The 22,614-nt window shown below is 43.2% G+C and overlaps 2 protein-coding genes across 3 annotated transcripts in view; one reads left to right on the top strand and one right to left on the bottom strand.

Moving 5' to 3' along the window:
* LOC118076589 (acylphosphatase-2) overlaps positions 1–22,614 on the top strand; it is a 37,176-nt gene that overhangs the window by 3,167 nt on the left and 11,395 nt on the right. The window contains exon 2 of one of the 2 annotated variants that reach the window (XM_035099446.2): positions 4,862–4,983. The exons of the other annotated variant lie outside the window; for it this stretch is intronic. The gene's annotated coding sequence lies outside the window, so the exon portion shown is untranslated. The remainder of the gene's footprint in view (positions 1–4,861; positions 4,984–22,614) is intronic. 2 annotated transcript variants of the gene reach the window in all.
* Positions 1,023–18,027, bottom strand: TOP6BL (TOP6B like initiator of meiotic double strand breaks). The gene is given in 12 exon segments (XM_035099447.1): positions 1,023–1,151; positions 2,051–2,161; positions 2,387–2,508; positions 4,070–4,207; positions 5,618–5,771; positions 6,060–6,246; positions 7,987–8,058; positions 11,910–11,965; positions 13,589–13,672; positions 15,342–15,442; positions 16,870–16,923; positions 17,787–18,027. Coding segments are annotated over 12 exon segments (1,422 nt in total). The 5' UTR covers positions 18,013–18,027; the 3' UTR covers positions 1,023–1,034.

The raw sequence follows: 22,614 nt of genomic DNA on the forward strand, positions 1-22,614 counted from the left end.
TCTCTTAATTACATTAAGTACATTTGATAAAACAAGTGTTCCAACAATGTACAACAAACTGGATCTCTGTCTTGACTTCACGAACACACTTTTCTAACGTACCTCTTCCTCTTTGCTCCAGCTGTGCAGCACTGAGGTTCGAGTCCAATAACTTCTGGTGAATGGTGGGTAAAGGAAGGTCTGCACTGAGCAGCCCTACTCCTGCCTCATCGTTTTTAGGCAATGGCTGCAAAAGAAGAAAGGGATACACCACAGACCATAGAATCTTAAGAGTTGGAAGGGACCCAGGGGCCATCTAGTCCCAGGGCCGTCTTAAGCACCTTTGGCACCCTGGCACTGTGGTGCGGAGATCGCTCCGGCGCCCCCCGCCCCGCCCCGATTCTCGTCGCAGTTGGTGGGCGCGGGCCCTCGGGCGGCTCGGCGCCCTTCCCTTAGAGCCGGCACTGTCTAGTCCAATCCCCTGCAATGCAGGAGTCTCATCTAAAGCATATACATGACAGGTGGCCATTCAACCTCTGCTTTAAAACCTCCAAGGAAGGAGAGTCAAGAAGGGAGGTGTTAGATCAACAGTGCTGGAACTCTCTCAGCAAATTCACTCTGCAGGCCTGACCTGATAAGGCATTTAATGAAATCAGTCACTATTATTATACCCCTTTTATGGGAAGGACAAATGAGGCTCAGCTTGTTGATTTGCCAAGCCCACTGTGAGTCCAGGGCTGAACTGAGAACCCAAGCCCACCAGCAGACATAGGTGCCATCTATGCAGGGCCATGGGGGCCCAGGCACTCACAATTTTTCAATGAGCACACCCCAGGCACCCTCTGTCGTTGGGGGCAAGGTGGTGCACCTGTCACCAGTCATCGTTAAAAGACATTTCTACACAAAATGGGCTAGACTGAGATCTGAGCTGGATTCTAGAATAGATATTTTGGTGGAAGATTAACTCTTTGCTGCTAATAGTTGCAATAAAGACTGTTCTGAACAGAAGATGGGTGGAGATAGCACAAGGATCTAAGGATGGCCAGCAAACAAGCTTAAACATAGAAACGTGCCCTTCTGGCGTCACATGCGCTGCTACATTTCCACTGTTTAAGAATGACTTTATTGAAGGTATCTTTGATGGTCACTTGGAACTTCTGGGTACCTGCAACCTACAAATAAATATAAACACAGGGAAAGAGAGAAACAGTTGTAGCTTTTACTCTCCATGAGGGAGGAAGTGAGCATGTCACTTTATTCTTATTCATTAGATTTATATACTGCGCTTTATCAAAAAGATCTCAGGGCGGTTCACAAGGTAAAATGGAGTCACTTAAATGGAGTAATCTGGAAGCATGCTTAAATTAACATAATTCATTTATTCATTACATTTATTTCCTACCTTTCCTCCCAGGAGCTCAAGGCAATATACATGATTTCCTCAACAACACGCCCCCCCCCCCGGCACCATCTTATATTGACAACCCTGGGAAGGAGGTTAGGCTGATAGAGAGTGACTAGGCACAATGGGGATTTGTATCCAGGTCTTCCCAGTCAAGGAAGAACACTGTAACGACTACACCAACCAGCTTCTCGTTGCCTTTGATGTGCTAACCACTTCTTCCTCTCAGATTGTATTTTAACTCTGAGCAATATAGCTTGAACATGTGTTTCTTCAGTTCATCACTTCACTTCCCCCTTGTTCCACATATGCCTTTCTAAAGTAAGTGCAAGGCATAAACCTTGAAAATCTCACTTCCTTATTCTATGCTTATTTGCACAGTTGCTACACCACCAATCCCAACGGCTCAGTGACATTTATTTATTTTATATGAATATACTGGCCTTCACCTTAGTTACAGGACAGTGTGTGGAAACAAAACAAGGACAAACTTAATAAGCTATATACCAAACTAAAATTACAGACGACACAAAAACATAATAAAACAACAGTTCCACAAGGGGAAACTCATAAAATTCATCCAGACCACCCCACCCCACCCCCCAAAAGAAGCTTGGTGGAAGAGGCGCATTGTAACGGTACCAGTAACATAAATCACTCTGGCCATACCTGCAAAGACTGGAAGCATTTCCTTCTGAACTCGCTGTCAGTGCTGCTTGAAACTATACTTGAAATGGCATCTGCCATGATGGGCAAAGACTGTGCCAGTTTCTGCTGTTCCTGTGAAGACCCAAGAACATTGCATGGCATTTGGATGTCTCACAGCCTATAAAAACCAGAGCAATATATCCCTATCCTCAGTCCCGACTCACTGCAATGGAAATCATACCACTTCTCCAGAGATAGATCTGTGACAAGAATTTGAAGATCCCAGACTCTCTGCCTCATGCCCCTCACCACAACCCTTGGCCTCAATGGTCTTTGTCTTCTGCAGGGAACTCTCACCTGGGACACTTTGTAATGCTGCTCCAGGATCCTACTAACCACTTCTTGGATGCAGCCTTTCACAGCTTGCTTGCTGCACAACAGGATAGGAGAGAGATGTGATAGGATCACTTGCCGGTCCCCTTCATCACACAAAGAGTGAAAATGACAAAGGATTAAATCAAGGATTACATCTAGGCAAAGGGCAGTGGACGCCAAGTGGCCAAGCTGCAAATATTATATGCAAAAGTTAGTACAAGAGGAATGTACCAAAACCTCAGAGATCACAGCAAGGTATATTTTAAGGAAACAAATACACTCTTTGATATTATATAGACAAATTGACCTGACTGGTCCTCTACAGAAGAACCAGAAAACAGGATGTCAGATAGGAACCAACCTTTTACTCATGAGCTTTATACTGTTTGAATGTAGGAATACTTAGCAAATGAAAAGGTTGGAATTCCCAAAAATACCTACCGGTATAAGGGCAATGTCTTTGTTAGGCCAACTAAAATGTCACAAAATAGTGTGCAAGCTTCTGAGTTCTCCAGAACTCTTCATCAGAGTGCTGGGGGGGGGGCGTTTTGGCCATGAGTCTGCATCTTTTAAGAGCCTTATGATGTAATGGAGGAGGAAGCAAACGAAGTTCTGCATGTTTCAGGTTGCACCAAGGCACCTTTGAGGAGAAACACAAACTGATTCCCCATTTCTGGGTGGGTTACTCAGATCCAGTGCTTTTTTCCCTAGGGGGACACGGGTATGCATGCCCCTAAACATTTTGTGAATCTAAGTTTGGCCTCATTGAGGGGCAGCATTTCAATATGAGTAGGAAAATGAGAGTACCCCCAAACATATTTTTTAAAAAAGCACTGCTCAGATCTGTCTCCATCCTCAGGGGAAACATGCAGGTTCCTTGTGTTTATTAAAAATATAACTGTTAATTGTGGAGCTGTTCCTCTCAGCAAATCGCCCAAAGCAGAAACTTCCATGGCAAAGACAGTATCCTCCTCTTCAAATATGTATGAAGGTCTGCTTTTTAAAACCATGAAAAAACAAGTAGGGGATTACATGTTGAGAATTGTATAATGATGCATAGTAGGGAATCCAGAACAATTGACGAGTTTCTGTTCTAGGATCAGAGCATGTTAAGGGCCAAAAGCAGTGGAAAGCTAAAAGAGTGCACACACTTGGTTTGGCTCTGCTTCTCCAATGTCCTGGATTCTGAATCTGTGTGCATGCCCTTCTGCTCACAACCACTGTTGCAAATTGTTCTTTAACTGGGCAGTTATTTGAGGGAAATGGTCTCTAAACCACTTCCCTCCATCCTGGCAATTTGCATTTTGTCTGCCACCCTGGGTTCTTCAGAAAGAAGGGCAGTGTATAAAGAAGAAGAAGAAGAAGAAGAAGAAGAAGAAGAAGAAGAAGAAGAAGAAGAAGAAGAAGAAGAAGAAGAAGAAGAAGCAGCAGCAGCTTTGTTTCTAGAGACAACAGCTGTGAGGCCCCACTAAATGTTCTAAAAACCACATCTGCACAGAATTTGTATTTTTAGTGTGGGCTAAACATGACCCTAAAGATCAGTTTAAATAATTCATCATCTCTGGCCAGTCTTCAGATGGCAGATCATTCCAAAACTCATCTGGTGCATTATTAGATTATACTCCTCAGAATAATGTAGAAATATAAATAAATAGCAGTGTTTACAGAAATTATAGACTGTCTTGTCATTAAACTGATCTGAGTAGCTGAGAAAGAGGAAGAGCAGCAGCGTTTGTTCCTGAGCATCTGAGTCCTGTTGGTGGCTGGTATGAAGCTTGTATCTGACATCAGGTTTTGCAGTATCTAAGAGACAGAACACATCACATGGCATATATAGATAGCACCAGGGATGAATGACTGTATCAAAGCAATTGGATGGTGTCAGGTGAACTATGTGGGGGAGAACTAATTCCCCAGTATGTACTTCACCCCGTTTTTAAAATACCAGTACATATCTTTTTGTTTTGAAACTCTTTAGTTTAACACCCCTGCTGTGCAAGATGGCAGATTTGAAGGGCATCTGAAGACATTCCATCTTTGTACTTATGTCCACCTGCATGATGTAATGATTGTGCAAGAATTTTTTTTAAAATTATTTAGATTTGTATTGTAAAGATATAAAAAAATAAAGTAGGGCCAGCATCTCTTTTTAAAAGGAGGCTGGAGTTCAGGGCTATTTGACAAGCCCTCAAGCTCCGCCTCATCCTGAATAGTCACTGTCATTATAGCCCAAGCCGAAGTGAATAATCAAAGCAGGTTTTTTAATGTTGTCTGCAGGAGGGAGACCACCCTCCTGTCCCTCTATTTCTAACCTGTTCTGTTGTTATATGTTTCAAGTTGTTTAGTTTAAAGAAAGTGGCTGGCCTCTTATGGTCAAGCTGTATCACAAACCGGAAGTCAGTGGAAGGCTACCTCCTGCTCCAGCTGACCACTGATTTTTTTTTACTCTGCCTCCAGGAGGACTTAACCCTTGCCTCTGTGCTCCACTCCTCCACTGACCAAGAAGCAGTGTGTTCAGTTTGAATGCAGAAGACACAGATTCCTATCCTCAAGTTGTGAAGCTAAGTGGATGGCCTTAGGTGAGCCACTCATTTCTCACCTATACCTAGACACCTAACTACATGTTATATTGGTAGCATGCTTCTTTGCATGCTCCCTAGTTTTCCCATCACCAAAAGTGTTGTTGCATGAGTTTTCACCAAGGATGAATGCTTGTTCGGTCATATGTGTGATTATCCCTCAGGGTCCATTCCAACTCTACAATTCTATTATTCCCGAATACTGTCCAATCACGCTTTTCCATGCAAATATCCATATGCTCTTCCTAAACCAGTGATTATATCCCATCAACCTTCTGCTTAATTTCTTTCATTCTAGCCAAATAATCCCTCCTTCTCTCTTGCATTTCATTTAAAAAAACAACTTGCATTGGCTATTTCTGTTCACCAGATACCACCAGAACATTTTTCTTTTCTTACTTGTTACTTCTATGCATGACATGAGTTGCTGGCAACCCTAAGTTACGTAGTTCTTCAGAGGGTAAATAGGAAAGTTGTTATTTGCACTGAAAATATAATATACAAAATATTTCTGCTTTCAGTCCCAGGGTTTCATGAGACTCCCCAGAGAAGTTACATGGATAGCATATATTTTTCATGTTCACACTGGGCATAAGTACCGTAGTTGTGCAAGTGACAAATATATCACCTTTACCTTCTTCCCAATGGGGATCTGAATTCAGTGTTGCCTGATAGCCATATTTCTCCCATGCTATTAGACATGAAGGATCTTTTAAAAAAGAACATGATGCTTCCTTTGTGGAGAACAATACAGGCAGACCTGCTGGGTCATAAAGAAAGATATATTACTAGCTAAGGAAAAAACACCTGGCAGCAAATGAATTGTGGTATTGATATTACAGTACATGGGCGTAGCCAGGATTTTTGTTGGGGGAGGGAGGACTTGGTTAGGGCGGGCAGGACTTGGGGGGGCAGAACCAACATGATTGGTCAGTTAGTTAAGTATTTCTATTGTTTTACTTGATGGGGGGGGGCAGCTACGACTATGTTACAGTAGACCTGCAAACAGTGAACCTTACTCCATGTAGATTCACTTTGACCTTCCACTCACCGATCACAGCAAAGGATACAGAGACAGCTGCTATTTGTGCTGGCTTGTTAGGGTATGGTTTCTGGCAGGGACACAGGGAAACAACAGGCATGAGCCTTAGCTCTCCACTGAAGCCTCTTTCAGCTACCTCATCTGGAATTAAGAGGCAAATTGGTTCACCAGTCATGGGGTGGATTTTGTCACAAGATGAAGGCACATCCCTGGCTGCTGACCTGGTCATACACACAAAAGAAAGGCATAAAGGGGCTTAGGAAGAAAACAAGGAAATAGCAGGAGGAAGGCAAGACTGGCCATGGGCTAAACCAGCTTTCTCCAACCTAGTGTTCCTCAGGTGTTTTGGACTGCAACTCCCATCAGCTCCAGCCAGCATGGAGGGCACCAGCTTGAGGAAGGCAGGGCTATACCATCGTGTTTTCAGGCCACATTTGACATCCACCTGCAGCTAACAGCGGGATCTGTACTGCATTGACGGTTCAGATAAATTTGTATCAATCAGCACTCTTATTAGGTTTGTCACATCTGTGAGCTAAACAAATTCAAATTATGCAATCAGGGGGGGAAACCCACATTTTGTGACTGGTTATAATTTGCTCAAGTTACACAGACTCACATAAATTTCATTAGAACACTGTAATTTATTTTTGAGCAAACATACATGGGATTGGATAGCACCTTCTTTTTGCTACAGGTTAACGTACACACACACACAAAGCATGGTGAAAATCTCTTTCAAGCGGTACAGTCAGTAAGACAAGTGTAGCCTGCAACAAAATGTTGCAGTGTATCCTTGTTTTCTAATGGGAATCCTTCTGTTTAGGGTTTCAACCCATCCAGCCTGCCATGCCCCCATAGCTGCCAAGTTTTCCCTTTTCTCGCGAGGAAGCCTATTCAGCATAAGGGAAAATCCCTTTAAAAAAGGGATAACTTGGCAGCTATGCATGCCCCCCCCCCAATTATCCACTCAGAGTCCCTTAATTTTCCATGGCCACCTGGAGGGCATCTGAAGACATTCCATCTTCATACTTATTTATGGGGTTGTGGGTATGTGGCACTGTCTCATAGTTGCCTATGACAGGTCCCACTTGGCGGCTAGCTTTGGTTTTTCTAAGGTGCTTGTTTGACAAAAGCCAGGGATCCTTACTACACATCCAGCTCTCCGCTCCCATGTCCACCAGATGGCAACACAGACTGCTTATGAGATAAGGTGTTCTCTTCCACTTCGTTTAAAAAAACCCCATCTCAGCCAGTATTTTTGCAAGCAAATAACTGAGGTGCCTAAAGCAGGGCTTTGTGACCAGAAGATTAAGGAGATGAAGGAAATATTCTGGCGCCCAGACTCCTTCACCCTGCAGCAGCATTGCTTAACCCTCTCAATGTCTGGCATTCATCCTAAATTCAGCAATGGAAACTTACTAAGGTCACCTACAGCAGTGTTGTAGTAGAGTTCCTGTAAACTGACACACAGCTTGTACAGGAGAACTTCCAGTCCATTGTGCCCAAAATCTTTTGGCTCCAGTTTTATAAAACAGGAAGAGTAACAAATCTACCCCCTTTTAATCTTTTCATCATGCCTCATACAATCCCAAACATTCCACTAGTGTTCCTGAATCCCATCTCCATTATTAATGCTGAACATATACCATAGTTCTAGTTACAGGTAGGTAGCCGTGTTGGTCTGAGTCGAAACAAAATTAAAAAATTCATTCAGTAGCACCTTAAAGACCAACTAAGTTTTTATTTTGGTATGAGCTTTTGTGTGCATGCACACTTCGTCAGATATCTTCGTCAGTGGTATCTGACGAAGTGCGCATGCACACGAAAGCTCATACCAAAACAAAAACTTAGTTGGTCTTTAAGGTGCTACTGAAGGAATTTTTTAATTTTGTTTCAACATATACCAGTAACTGCTAACTTAGTGCCTGCACTACAGAACCCTTCCTCCAACTCCTCACCTCACAAAATGATTTCCTTCACTCAGTAGTCTTGTCCCACCTGGCAAACATGTGGCAGCTCCCCTCTCTGTGCTAGATAACAGAAGGAATATATATTTTGAACAATCACAGCATTTGTTTTGTTTTGTTTTATCGTGAAACAGAGCGCCAATAAAAAAAATAAACAAGACTCCCTTCTACACCCTTTCCTTAGCAAGCAATGCTCACAATTTTCAATTAGCACTGCACACATTCTAAAAGGAGCAACACAGAATATGCCACAGCATGACCAAGTTATATGACTGGGCCAATCAATTTTCAAGAACTTTAGGACACTTGAACTTTAGGAATAATAGCTTGAACCTGGACACCATATCCATCTTTCGAAGGGGAAAGAGAGAGAGAGAGAAATGGAGATAAATAATATAAATAAGTGGGACCTACAACAACATGTCACAGAATAGAGTGCTACCATTTAGGGCACTGAAGAGAACTGAAACAGCAGCAGCGGATTTGCTTTGGGTTTTGCTTTGATTTTCATATTCTCCCAGGATTGGGAAGTTCATTCGTTTTCAGTTAAAGAGAGCGCAAGATAAGTTACTAATGCTGTTTAGACTCCTCTGATAGTTTCAGGACCTTTAACATACAAATTACACTGGGGTGTAACAACTTCACTGCTGATAGCCACTTCCCAAAAGTGAATAACAATTCCTCCCTGAAAAGGAGCTTACTAAATGAAAACACTCTGACCTGCAGGCAAGACACAGAAAAATCCAGAAGTATCTGCAAACTGTGGATTCTGCAGTCTTTTCTTATGGACCTTTTCTTTTTAAGGTAAAATAGAGAATCAAAGCTGCTCTTCCTTTGTCCTTTATATTCAACAAAATGGTGTATGATATTTTAAAGGTATTGATAAAAGGGAGATGAAGATTATGTTTTGGGATTAGGAACAAAAATGCTAACACAAACAATTTAAGATGAAGGAAGTCTGGGCAGTACCATCCATCTCCCCTCGCTACCTCACTTTTTACCCGAAAAGAGATTGGGCTTTAGAGCTATGTACATATTGTTGCCTTAAAATGTTGCTAGGTCATTCTTTTTCTCAATTCAGATCAAAGCTGTTGTGGAGCAAAACACATCAAAATGCAGGTTACAGGTAGGTAGCCGTGTTGGTCTGGGTCGAAGTAAAATAAAAAAATTCCTTCAGTAGCACCTTAAAGACCAACTAAGTTTTTATTTTGGTATGAGCTTTCGTGTGCATGCACACTTCTTCAGATACAGTGAAATAGGAGTCCCCAGGCACTTATGTAGAGAAGGGGTGGGGAGGGGGTGGGGATGGGGAGGGGAGGGGGGATCACTCAGAAGGGTGGTGGAAGTGGGTGATTGACTGACTGATAGCTGTTGATGACCAAAAACGACTGCAAATGGTTTTGCATGAAAAAGCAAGGGTTGAGATGGCTGAAGATCGCTTATCATGTATAATGAGATAAGAATCCGATATCTCTGTTCAAACCAGGTCCCTCCATGGTTTTGAGCTTGGTGATAAGTTGTAATTCAGCAACTTCTCTTTCCAGTCTATTTCTGAAATTCTTTTGTAGTAAGACAGCTACTTTGAGATCTTGTATAGAATGTCCTGGGAGATTGAAGTGTTCTCCTACTGGTTTTTCTGTCTTCTGGTTCCTGATGTCAGATTTATGTCCATTTATCCTTTGGCGTAGGGTTTGGCCTGTTTGTCCAATATAGAGAGCTGAAGGGCACTGTTGGCATTTGATGGCATACACAATGTTAGAAGATGAGCAATTAAATAGTCCTGAGATGGTATGTTGGATGTTGTTGGGGCCAGTAATGATGTTGTCCGGGTGTATGTGGCAGCAAAGTTGGCATCTGGGTTTATTGCAGGCTCTGGTACCAGTGTCCATGTTAAGTCTGGTGGTTGTATTATTGTGGGTGAGGAGTTGTTTAAGATTGGGTGGCTGTCTGTAGGCAATGAAAGGTCTTCCTCCCAGAGCTTGAGAAAGGGAGCTGTCATTGTCCAGGAGAGGCTGTAGATCTCTGATGATGCGTTGTACTGTTTTAACTTGGGAGCTGTATGTGATGACTAGTGGTGTTCTGTTATTTTCTTTTTTGGGTCTGTCTTGCAGCAGGTTCTCTCTAGGTATCAGTCTGGCTCTGTTGATCTGTTGTTTAACTTCATCAGGTGGATATTTTAGTTCTAAAAAGGTTTGCTGTAGATCTCTTAGGTGAGATTCTCTGTCTGTAGAGTTGGAACAGATGCGGTTGTAACGTAGGGCCTGGCTGTATACGATGGATTGTTTGGTATGTTTGGGATGGTAGCTAGAAGCATGTAGATATGTTTGTCGGTCAGTTGGTTTTCTGTATAAGGTGGTGTCTATATGTCCATCCTGTATTTTTATAGTAGTGTCCAAAAAAATTATTTCTTGCATAGATTGGTTCATTGTTAGGTTGATGGTGGGGAGAAAGTCATTGAATGTCTGGTGGAAGGTTTCCAGGGTCTGTTGTCCATGTGTCCAGATAATAAAAATATCGTCAATGTATCGCAGGTACAAGAGAGGTTTGAGTAGGTAGGAGTTTAGGAAACGTTGTTCTAAATCTGCCATGAAGATGTTGGCATACTGTGGGGCCATGCGGGTGCCCATGGCTGTGCCGCTGATCTGGAGGAACAGGTCATCACCAAATTTGAAGTGGTTGTGGGTAAGGACAAAGTGGCAGAGTTTGGTAGCAAAGTCCGCTGTGGTTTTATCTGAAATGGTGTTCCTTATGCAGTATTCTTAAGAAATGACAGGATAGTTGTGGGTTGTGGCTAACATTGTGTGCACACTTCACAAACCAGCAACAGGCGCACACTGGATGCAGAGTAAACAGAAGTGCGCACACAGCCTCAATGTTAAATAAGAGCCTGTTCAGCCTAACACAGGCCACACTGCCAAGTGCCAAACTTATTCAGGGCAGTTAAATTTCACACTCTTCTGAAGCCAGTGAAAGGAGAACAGGACATCCTTTGTTCTTGGCACACACTGAGTAGGAACTGACAGCAAAGCCACCAGGACAGACCTGCCTGCAGAATTCAACACAGGCAATTCTGCAAACCAAATGAGATTGATAGATATTCTTACAATCTCTCCTGTTCTCAAGGAAAACCTGTAAGTACGTTGGCCCTAAAATGTTTAGTTTAGAAACCATATATACATGTGAGATGGAAGTGTGCCTGTAGGCTTTTGAAGTGACAACAAAAGACAATAAAGATATCTGTGTTTAGCAGTTTGGACTTACACTGATGAAAGAAAGCCCCAAGTACCAACCTAGCAGTCCTGCCAACCTAGCAGTTCGAAAGCACGTCAAAATGCAAGTAGATAAATAGGAACCGCTACAGCGGGAAGGTAAACGGCGTTTCCACGTGCTGCTCTGGTTCACCAGAAGCGGCTTTGTCATGCTGGCCACATGACCTGGAAGCTATACGCCGGCTCCCTCGGCCAATAATGCGAGATGAGCGCGCAACCCCAGAGTCGGTCACGACTGGACCTAATGGTCAGGGGTCTCTTTACCTTTACCTCAGGATACATGTTTGGGTTACAACCCTGAGCAGGAGCTGCCCTCCTAGCAGGTAAAGGATGCACTGCAATGTTGTTTTTATTTGGGGGGGGGGGTTTGGGGAGTTCAGGTCCCTTGTAGTATCATACAGTGATTATGCTATACTGAGTCATGGTTAACTCAGTCATGGATAGCAGGTGTTTCAGGTATCTGCCACACATATAGAGAAGAGGCATGCCTCAGCTCTCTTGTTGCTAGGCCAGGGAATGGGTTCTTCCCCCCCCCCTTTTCAGCAGGCGTGATAACTATTGTTTCGTGTCAACTGGCTGAACAACTGAACCTTATAAACCTTTTACAGCTGTTAATATTACTTTGTGGAGGAAACATTTACTTACTTATAGGTCTCAGCAAAGATTGAGCCATTCACTTTTACACAATAATGAAATTTTACCTACAGAGCAGAGCAGTAGAGAATTCAAGTTAAACTCAAAACAACAAAGAAACCGGAAGTGGCTTTCTATCAAGACAGACAATGGGTCCATCTAAGCTCAGTTTTGCCGCTTGTGTCATCGGGGGGGGGGGGCAGGGAAGATCTGCATCCCCATCTGTGCTAGGATGGAGAAGTGCTGAGAGACTGCAATGCCCATGGTAAGCCAGGCAAAAAGCACAATGTTTTAGTAAAGAAGGAGTGAATATTAATAAGGAATATGGGGGCTGTGATGGAAGTTCATAAGAAACAAGGGGAAATGAATAAGTGGTGAAAAATAATAAAAATTATTTGTAACAGCAAGAAATACTGGCTTCTACCATGCCCAACCTTTGCACTTCACCCACTCACTTTTGCACTTCAGCCATGGACACTTCGATGTGGCCCCAGAGGGTTTGCCATCTGTCAATCCCTGGAAAATGTTAACCATCCCTCATCTACACTGTCTGGCAGTAGCTCTCCAAGGTCTCAGACAGGAGATTTTTCCAGCCCCACCAGAAGATGGCAGGGACTGAACCTGGGAACTTTTGCATACATGGTATACTGAGCTACAGCCTTTGCCTGCAAGACTGGGTAAGAAGAGATGGGATCTGCACAGTAGTCAATATATTTGTAGCTATAACTAAGTACAGGTGAGCCATATGAAACACAAAGCAATTTTACATCCTGCAGTATGACCTATGTCCAAGAGTTTAATCTGAAAATGTTGGCAAGTATTTCCACCACCACCCCACACACCTTTCCTGCAGCAAAGTGGTTGGGCAGGCGGGCTGGCTGAAGGAAGAATATCTCTCAGAAAGTGCTATGTTAGTCCTCAATCCTGACATTGGAAGGCATGGCTTCTGAGTTGGAGATATGGCTTCCATGAGGTTCTCATCCCCAACAATCTCTACTTTTGCAAAACACACTTTGGCTGGTGCACATTTGTTTTCAGTGTCCAGGTGGTGTGTTAACTGGGGGTGGGGAGTAATACTGAAGCACTAGCTATGTTTCTCCCCTCCCTGCCTGTTCTTTTGTCAATCAGCCTACAGCCCTCATAAATTCCAATTAACTTTGCACCTGTGCTTATTGGCATGCTATCATTAAGCAATCACTCCTCAAGAAATGCAGAGTAAACTTTGCATGAAACCCAGAGTAAACAATATGTTTACATGCAGACAATGACTGTGTGCATGCCTAGTTCTGTCTACTTCACACCCTAGCTCTGCCAGCAACCAATGAAGCACGGCAGATGTGGCAGGCACTAAACCCATTTAATCTCATTCCCTTTTAAATACCTTTAGACACAATGTGTACACACCAAGCCCCATGGCGGCATTCTTCATATTGCATAAGAACTGCAAAATATGCATTTCCTCCCTTGTATAAAAATAAAATGAATAAAATCAAGCCAAACGACATCTAGAAAGAGGGCGGTCTAGCATCTGGACTGCTTCAAAGGTCAAGGATGAGAACTATCCTCTTATTCAGCTCCTTGAACATCTTCCTAGATCCCAAGTTAGCACCCCCATTTTCAACCAACTAGTCCTAAGGAGGCTTCCGATGGAATGATATTCTACAAAACCAAACGCAGAAGTGGAATCTTACTGTTGTGTGCGTAAGGCTGATCCGGTGGATGAATTGCTTCAATGCCAAACAGTCCTCATCAATAGCTCCAGATTTCTCATCAAGCTGAAAAGCGACAAGATGCACCATGTTAGAATCATAGAATCATAGAGTTGGAAGAGACCACAAGGGCCATCCAGTCCAACCCAAGAGCCCTTTTCCAAAAACTTTGCCTTAAAGCTGTATTTTATTCCGTAAGCTACCAAAGATCTCAATTTATTTCATGTCACCGCTTTGCGTGGCCATCAAATCCTCAGTTTCAATTTAGAGACTGAAAACACTGATAAGGGAAAGGAGAGGGCATGCAATTCTTTCTTTGTTACTGTAAAGCATTTTAAGCCAACCAGGACCTGGGAAGTGCACTTTATATTTCAAACAAACAAGACTCCCGTTTCCTCTTACTGTCTGTTTTGTGAAATGTGGGAACCAATAAATTTTTAATACATCTGTTTGCACATGGCACAACCCACCACCTTACATAAGAGAGACTGTGCAAGGGGATTTTCTTCACTCGCTAGTTCAAATCAGAATCTAGGTGCTTGAACTGTCATTGTGTTGTGAACAAGAACCAGGCCACTGACTTTAATTTTTGAGGTAGTTGTACCAGAAGCACTAATGTGCTTTACGTTTATGGTGGTGGTGCGGGAATACCTCCCTGCCTGCCAGCAGTTTTCTGTGGATTTTAGGCATCTATATAGCCCATTTTAGTATACACATGTTCTAGAAAAACACTGCGACAGCAACGGCAGTTTTGGAGCAGGTTTCAGTTTTGTAGGGCAGATAAGTAGGACTGGTCTACAAAGCTGTCCCACCTAAACATCTCTCTGAAGAGAAGGCAAGAGGCCAAGATACATGAAAAAGGGACAGCTGCAGATTCCCACCCTCTCACAGTTGTGAAGACTGGCACCATAAAAGCCAGAGGCTTTTGGAGATGTGAGTTCAGAGTCCCGAGACTCTTGGAAATGAAAACATGGACTTAGACTATGGTTGTTAAAAGAGAAAAAAAAAACCCTGTTAATATCACCTCTAGTTTGGCCCTCAATCCCCCTGCAGGAACAGAGGTAGCATATTTATTTGCAAGCAACTATTAGTAAAAAAGCTAGAGACAACTTTCAAGTTCAAGCAGTTGCAAAAAAAGAAATCCCCCCCCCCAAGAAAACTAGCAAACCCTCCTGGGGCTTGATAGTACAACAAAGAGCTATGAAGCTTTCATTGTTACATGGAAAGATATAACACCTTGCTGTTAGATGCAGTTGCAGTAAATTTCTAACCAGATGCCTCACAGGAAATCTACCGGTAATTGAAATTTTGCAGGCCAGATCTTATAGGGCATCAGTGTTTGAGGAAAAGCAGCAGCAGGGATTTCAGAGAGATTTATAGCTAACAAAGCTGCAGACAGGCCAATATGTCCTCATAATTGTTCACAGGGCTGGCATGTCCAATGCCACCGGGTTGTCCACATTGTGTACACATCTAGTGTACTCCAACTGCTAGTTTGGGAAGAAGTGAACACAAGTCATTAGCCACAATCCATATCTTTCCTTTAGTTTCTAATGAAATACTGCATTTTGATGTGTGTTTTTCCCATCCTGTTTTGATCCAAATTGAGAAAAAGAACAACCTAGCTTTGTTTTAAGGTGGTAATATGTGCACAACCTAAGGTATCATCCAGGCTCTGCGGGATAATTTGCACCAGGTTTGAGAATTAAGAGCCAAGCCCACAGAAGAGTCTAACCTCAAAGGAGAGTTGAAAAGGCATGATGTCTATACATTCATGGGGACACCCTCTTCCACTCAAGGCTTTGCTCTGGCATAAAGGCAGCAAATCTTTTATTTCTGCAGGAGGGAGAATTACTAATGTAAGACAAACATTGTAAAGCCAGCAAATAAATCCTGTTCCCTGGGTAAAACTATGGTTAGAAGACATGGAACGGTGGTTTGTATGTAGCTGTCCCCAATACATCTTCCTTACAATGATTCAGGGATGGTGCAGACCTTTTAATGTTGGTTCCAGGTGCTGGTTAATAGGAACCTAGCATTAACAGTGAATAAGACTGATACTCGCTTTTTCTTTAATGGTGCTTAAGCCATAGGGAGATGACCACTATATTTGGAAAGATTTAGTGACCAGTGGTCAATTTGCTGTCCAGGAGCTAACTGGTGAAGGATAATTTCAAAGCCCCCCTCCCTTCTTATCACTCTTTGCAATCTTTCAAACTGAGGTCTGCCTTTTACAGAAGACAATGCTTTATCTGGCTTACAAAGTACAACACCTAGCCACCCTAATAAGATAGACCGGGGGGGGGGGATTCAGTCTTGTGAAGGGAATGGGTGGGAGGATGGAGCACACATTCACACAGTTGGCTTCTTAATTGTGCTTAAAAGGGAGCCAGTATTATGTCTGGACCAGTAAGCGCTGAGTGAATTTGCAATATTAGAGCTCAGGAGGGAATCCCTATGTCTGATTGATTGCTTATAGCAGGCATCCCCAAACTTCGGCCCTCCAGATGTTTTGGACTACAATTCCCATCTTCCCCGACCACTGGTCCTGTTAGCTAGGGATCATGGGAGTTGTAGGCCAAAACATCTGGAGGGCTGCAGTTTGGGGATGCCTGGCTTATAGCAATCTGTGGCTTTGCTCACTTGCCTGAAGCATCCCAAGTTACTGTTCTGTGGGTGGTGGTCAGGATTGTATGGGTCAGGGGAAGGGAGGTGGGTGGTCCTGTCTTTGGGTATATGAGGACTAAACTAAGTGACCTTTTTTAGTTGCTTCCAACTCTGGCTCTAAAATGAAACTAGCAAGGTTCATATTTAGGACAGCTTTACCATGTTTTATTAGTTTGAAGGAGGAGACACAGATAAATCGCAGGGGAACACTGCTGTTCTTGCTGCGCAGAAACTGTGAAATTACCTGGCACCAATTAACTTCATTATGGGAAGAAAAGCAACTAGACATTAACTCTCCCACACTGATGTTAGCACAGCATGTGAACAATTTCCTACCTAAGGCATGATTATATTATGTGGAGTAAGGTAGGACAGGCCTGAACTGATTCCACAAGGCTCAACTCGTGATTCCCCTCACCCCTGTAGTGGGGCATGATTTGCCATAAATTCAAGCACTGCCTGGGCCTTCTAAAGCTACCTGTTACTTAGGACATTATTATGGGATGCAAGCCTTAAGCCTGAGCTGTCTCCAAGATAAGGAAATCTACAGCCACAATCTAGAAGCTTCAGACATTGGTAACTGAAAGGCTATTTACCTCTACACATCTGATCACTGAGAAGTTTGTAGCAGAAGTCACCTTTTGCTGAAACTGCAAGGAACAAACAAGTGACAACTTTTATTGTCTGTATTTTATTTAAGATTTCTGTTAAGTTCTATGAATAATGACACATCAAAATACAGCTTTCAGACGTGCAGTCTATTGCACCAAAACCACCAAATAGTCTTGTGGTACCTTAAAGGCTAACTCGTTTTTATTATGCCATACAGTATAACCTTTTGTGGATGAGCGCCCTCTTCATCTGATGCATGGAGTGTGATCCTCCGTTGTCAGGTGTCAAGGGGAAAAGGCAAAAGTCAGAGTTAAATGGCAGCGGAATGCAAAAAGTAAGGTCTGTGACAACTCAATTACAGCAGAAATGTATGTAAAATCTGCTTCACGGCAGCAGTAATAGGAGATTCAAGACTGGTTGTAGCATGAGGGAGAGTGAGTACCTCAAGTGGTAAGTGCTAGAAGGACAGGACTATGTGTGCCAAGTGTACCCCTTAAGCTAGCTTCCTGCCTACATGTACAGTGAACAATGCAGACTTGTAGCCAGTGTTCTAGTAAGATTTAACTGCCAGTCAAGTCAGCTTTTTTGTATGAAATAGGAGGGAGTGACATTTTGTCCTTTGCTCCAAATAGCAAAACATATTGGTCTGGCACTGTGATTAAAACACAAATCAGTTTAACCTTGCTGAGTAAAATGAGAGTACAATGGGAAAGCTGCAAATAGTCATCCAAACTATTGGTAGTCATTAAGAGGGCATGTGGGCCTGAAAATGGTCGCTGGGGGGGGGTATTCCTAGTTGGTAAATATGATGGCATTATCCAGTTCTACCTGCTTTTTTTTACCCCTCTGTAAAATATAGACATTGTAAGAGTCCTGAAGGCACCATTTAAACTATACTCACTAATAGTAGTACAGTGGGAATGATGCACACGCTGGAAAGAATCTTCAATGTCCACTGAAACTACAAGTATTCCTTCTAATGTGGAAAATCCTTCTGACTGTTCTTCTTTTGCATACTGAAGGCGAACAAATAGATATTCTAGAATCTGAAATTGTAAAGAGCCTTGTGAAACATGCAGTAAAGCAGTAAAGAGCACTGTGAAACATGCAGTAAAGCATGTAATCATATACACAAATTCTGTCCTGAAAGAGGAGTGTGGACACACACTATCCTGTTCTACTAATTTGAGTACTGGCAGGATTGAAACCACCACCTGGCCTTGGAAATGGGATGGTCTGGTGTCATGCCCTAAAAGCTTCAATGGGATTACAGGCAATTCTGGGTCCAAGGCAGCATTCAGTTTCTCTTACTGCAACCACACAATTCTAGAATGCCAATGTTACTCAAACCTTTTCTTTTGTCCCAAGGATTGTGGTATGATTTTTTTACTGGGTCTATTTTGAATTTCCAAGTGGGGTTCTTTCTCTAAAAGGTTTGAAAATCAGAAATAAATATAAGGCAGTTTTATTTTAGGATAGAGGTCTCATCCACAGCAGTTCTAAAGGTTATCAGTCTCAGAAATAAATATCTGCTACTGGGGTTTTTTTTCTTCTCCTTTTGCTTCCTGAAACTGCTGAATGGATCAGGCGATCTTAATCCAGGAGTAAATTCTGAAATCTTGGCTGGGGAATCACAGCAAAGCTGGAGGGAGAAAGTCCTTTGGAAGAAAACAGCTTGCAACAACAAATGTTGTCTGTCCTAGGGGAAGAAAATGTTTGTGTACTGGCAAAGTACACTGAAATAGCAAAGCCCTTCTCCTCCAGCAGCCCTAGATTCTGTAATCCTTGGCAGCAAGGTAAAAAGTGGATTAGATTAGAATGTATCAGGCAGCACCACTGCCAGCATCATTACCTCTTCACAGAGTTTTCCCCTCAGGTGGGAGGTTTCCAAATGCCCCACATCAACTGAATGCCATTGTTTTAGCCCCTAATGTTTCTCTACACGATATACAAACACCCTAGCTTTACTTTGACAATTGAAAATTTTGCTCAACAGAAGGTTCCCTCAACGTGAAAGCCACAAGGCCCTGAGCAATATACAGCAGGTGTTCTCAGTGGCCACTAGAGGGTAGAATAAGAGCATGTTGTAGTACATCAATTAAGCATAGAGATTATAATATAATGCTGACTCTGGGCCATGTTGCTTCATAGGTCAGATAAAAAGAAATTGCATTCAAATGCAATTATTGTAGTCTCCCCCACTAAAAGATGCTGTTCGGATTATCTGTTTTGGTCTTCAGCACTAGAACACTTGGGCCATGTAGGTTACAGACTTTACAGAAAGGGAAATTGAGACATTAAATGAAGTTAAAGTTAAATCCAAGCCGCCCCATGCTGATTTGCTCTCCAGGCCTCTCAAGAACCCTTAACTCCAGTGCCCATTTCACCCCAGAAACCTCAACATGACTACGGTACATCTAGTGTTTTGTTGTTGCTTTGTTATTTAATTTCTAAATTATTTATTTTATGATTTTAATTTCTTGTAAGATGCCCTGGGTTCTTCTTGATGACCAGCCATAGGTAATTAAAACAAAACAAAACAAAACAGCAGCATGCAAATACAACAACTGCAACAACATGCAAATACTATCTCCTGTAGCTCCAGTTCTCTGCAGAAGAAACTCATCTGCTCACATCCACGGATCCATACTATACAAACCACTTGGGCAAAGAACCTTGGGTACTGTAGTTTGTTACAAGTGCTGGGAATTGCTCATATGTGAGAGGTAAACTACAGTTCCCAGGTTTCTTTAAATGTATAGATCCCCTCCACTATATTTAAAGCTAAACAATGTACATTTAAAGCACACAACTTTACCCAAAGAAAGCTGGGAACAGTACTTTCCCTCTTATGGCTACACTTCCCAGGATTCTTTGGGGGGAGTCATGTGCTTTAAATGTGCACCAAATAAGCTTTAAATGTATGATGTGGATTTCAGCCAGAAATTTAGGGAACTACTGTAGATAGTTTCCATTGTTATTTAGTCCTGGTGCCTATCCATGCAGTATATCCCTGAAACGATGTGATGTTCGCTTTTCTTTCCCTCGCAGATCTGTGGGGAAACCCCGTTATGTGCATTTCAACAAACAAGGAAAACCCCTGACCCCAAACTTCTGCCCCCTTCTTCCACAGTTCTTTGCCTTCCCTGCCACAAGTTGACCTCAAAAATTTAAGTCAACTTGTTGCTCCCAATGTTATGATCCCCTTGCCGCCTTTTCTTCATACCTCAAGCCAGGCCTCCCATTCCCTCCACATCCCAACACCACCTCGCAGCTAGAAGCCCACCTGCTCCTCCTTGGTTCCCAGCACCCTCAACAACCTCCCCATCCTCATACATCTTGAGGTGGGGGGGTTGTTTGTGATACTTATTATAGTTGTGAGCTATGAGGGGGTTAATTAGCAAGGCAGAGAGTATGTGTGTGTTAAAATTAGCCCCCTCATAGCTCACTACTGTCAACCCCCCCTTCCTTTTTCACTTGAATCCATCACACATCTCAACCACATGAAACGCCTTCCCGCCCCATCGCGGGAGGGGGGGCGCTCACCGTGCGAGTTGCCAGCGCCACGTCCCCCATGGCTAGGCGCGCGGCCGTCTCTTTTCCCGCGCAAAATTGGACACCATCCCTCCCCCCCCCCAAACTCGGAGACAGGAAAGCGCGCCCTCGCCAAGCGCGTCCCCGGCTCCTCCCCGTTTCAGTCAAGAGTCAGACCCGTTCCTTCCCCCTCTTCAAACCCCCTTCTCCCTTCACCCCCCCCTCCTCCAGGTACAATAGCGATGGTGATAGTAATGATTTACTATCTTTACTGACCCTTCAAGTCCACTCGCTTCCAGCCCTCACTGTCTGTAACTATATCGATCAGTCCTTGCGATATTGCTAAGTTCGGTGACGCTCCCCGGTTATAATTATCCCCATTTTTTTGACTCTCTCACAGGAGCATTTTTCCCCGCCCGCCCGCACTCCAGCAACACACTTTTAATTCCACCTCTAGCCTTATATTATTATTTATTGAATTTATATACTGCCCTATACCCAGAGGTCTCAGGGCAGTTCACAGAACAAAATCAAAATATAAAACCACAAAAATATATAAACAAAATAAAAACAACAACCCAATAACACCCCACATTTTAAAAGGGCATAGGATGTCAATCCAATCAACCAAAAGCCTGGTTAAAAAGGACTTCAACAGATACCCCCCTTCCTATCTCTAAAGATGCTTTGTCCTCCTCACAAGAATTGATCCAGCAATCTCAGTAACACCCACTCCTGATTGATTGATTGATTGATTGATTGATTGCATTTATATCCCACCTTTCTCTCCAAGGAGCTGGAGGCATCCTATCTGGTTCCCCTCAATTAATCCCCACAACAGCCCTTTGAGGTAGGTTAGGCTGAGACCGAGCTACTGCCCAAGGTCACCCTGTGAGTTTCATGGCCAAGTGGGGATTTGAACTGCAGTCTCTCTCAGGTCCTAGTCCAGCATTCTAACCTAGCCCAACATTTTAACCTCTACAACAGCGGGCTGTCTTCCTATATACAATTTCCAGATTGCTAGGGTCTGTGCTCATCGAAGCTGCCCTCTGTTTCCCCTTCTACACAGCCACTTTTAACCCCATCTCAGTTTCCACCTAAATCAGGCATGCCCGAAGTCCGTTTTGGGGGCCTACTCAATAACTTTGGGGTAAAATCATAAAAAAAAAGCTCAGCAGCTTTGGTCGGCCTTCACACATGTTAACTTCATCAAATCTGGCCCTCTTTGAAAAAAGTTTGGGCACCCCTGCTAAGCACACCTACCCACTCCTACCACATTCCCATTATTCAAATTACTGGGTGTACAGACATTGTTTTCCTTGCCAACCTTGTTTGATCATTATGGTGCCCACCCACGCCCCTTAAAATGACAAGGTAAGGAGTTTGAGGTCAATTTTGTGTGTGGGTTGAAACATAGGGTTCCTGGCATTGAAGGGAAAAGTGGGTATTTTTTCCCAAACCTTGTGGAGGAAACAAGATGGGGCAGTGAGGCTCATTGATAGTGGTGTGCTGGAAGGAAGGGTAGCAGAACTCCGGGACTTTTTTTTTCCAGGTCAGATTAAGTAATGGAGTCGTATGCTGAAGCACCTGGAAAGTGAATGCATCTTTCAAGTTTGTTTGAAACTAAGGAAGCCAGGGAATGAGGGAAATTATCAAGCAGAGGCTGGATACGTCTCCCATTTTCTTATATTGGGTTCCTAATTCACACGAGTAGTTTAAATGGCAGCAATTCTTTGTAAGGTTGTTTGCATTCCTAAGTACCCAGGTGGCGCTGTGGTTAAACCACTGAGCCTAGGGCTTGCTGATCAGAAGGTCGGCGGTTCGAATCCCTGTGACGGGGTGAGCTCCCGTTGCTTGGTCCCAGCTCCTGCCAACCTAGCAGTTCGAAAGCACGTCAAAAATGCAAGTAGATAAATAGGAACCGCTACAGCGGGAAGGTAAACGGCGTTTCCATGTGCTGCTCTGGTTTGCCAGAAGTGGCTTTGTCATGCTGGCCACATGAGCTGGAAGCTATACGCCGGCTCCCTCGGCCAATAACTGGACTGGACTGAGAGGGAATCTCAAATGCATTAGTTAGGGCAGGCAGATGGCTTCTGTTTGTAACTATGGCATTTGGGATTCCTAATTTTAAAAAGAACAAGAAAAAAGGGTAATATCTGACTTCCAAGGCTGACACCAGCATACAAATCACCCGT

The sequence above is a fragment of the Zootoca vivipara genome, chromosome 17 (genome assembly GCF_963506605.1).
Source record: "Zootoca vivipara chromosome 17, rZooViv1.1, whole genome shotgun sequence".
In the NCBI taxonomy this organism is placed as follows: Eukaryota; Metazoa; Chordata; class Lepidosauria; order Squamata; family Lacertidae; genus Zootoca; species Zootoca vivipara.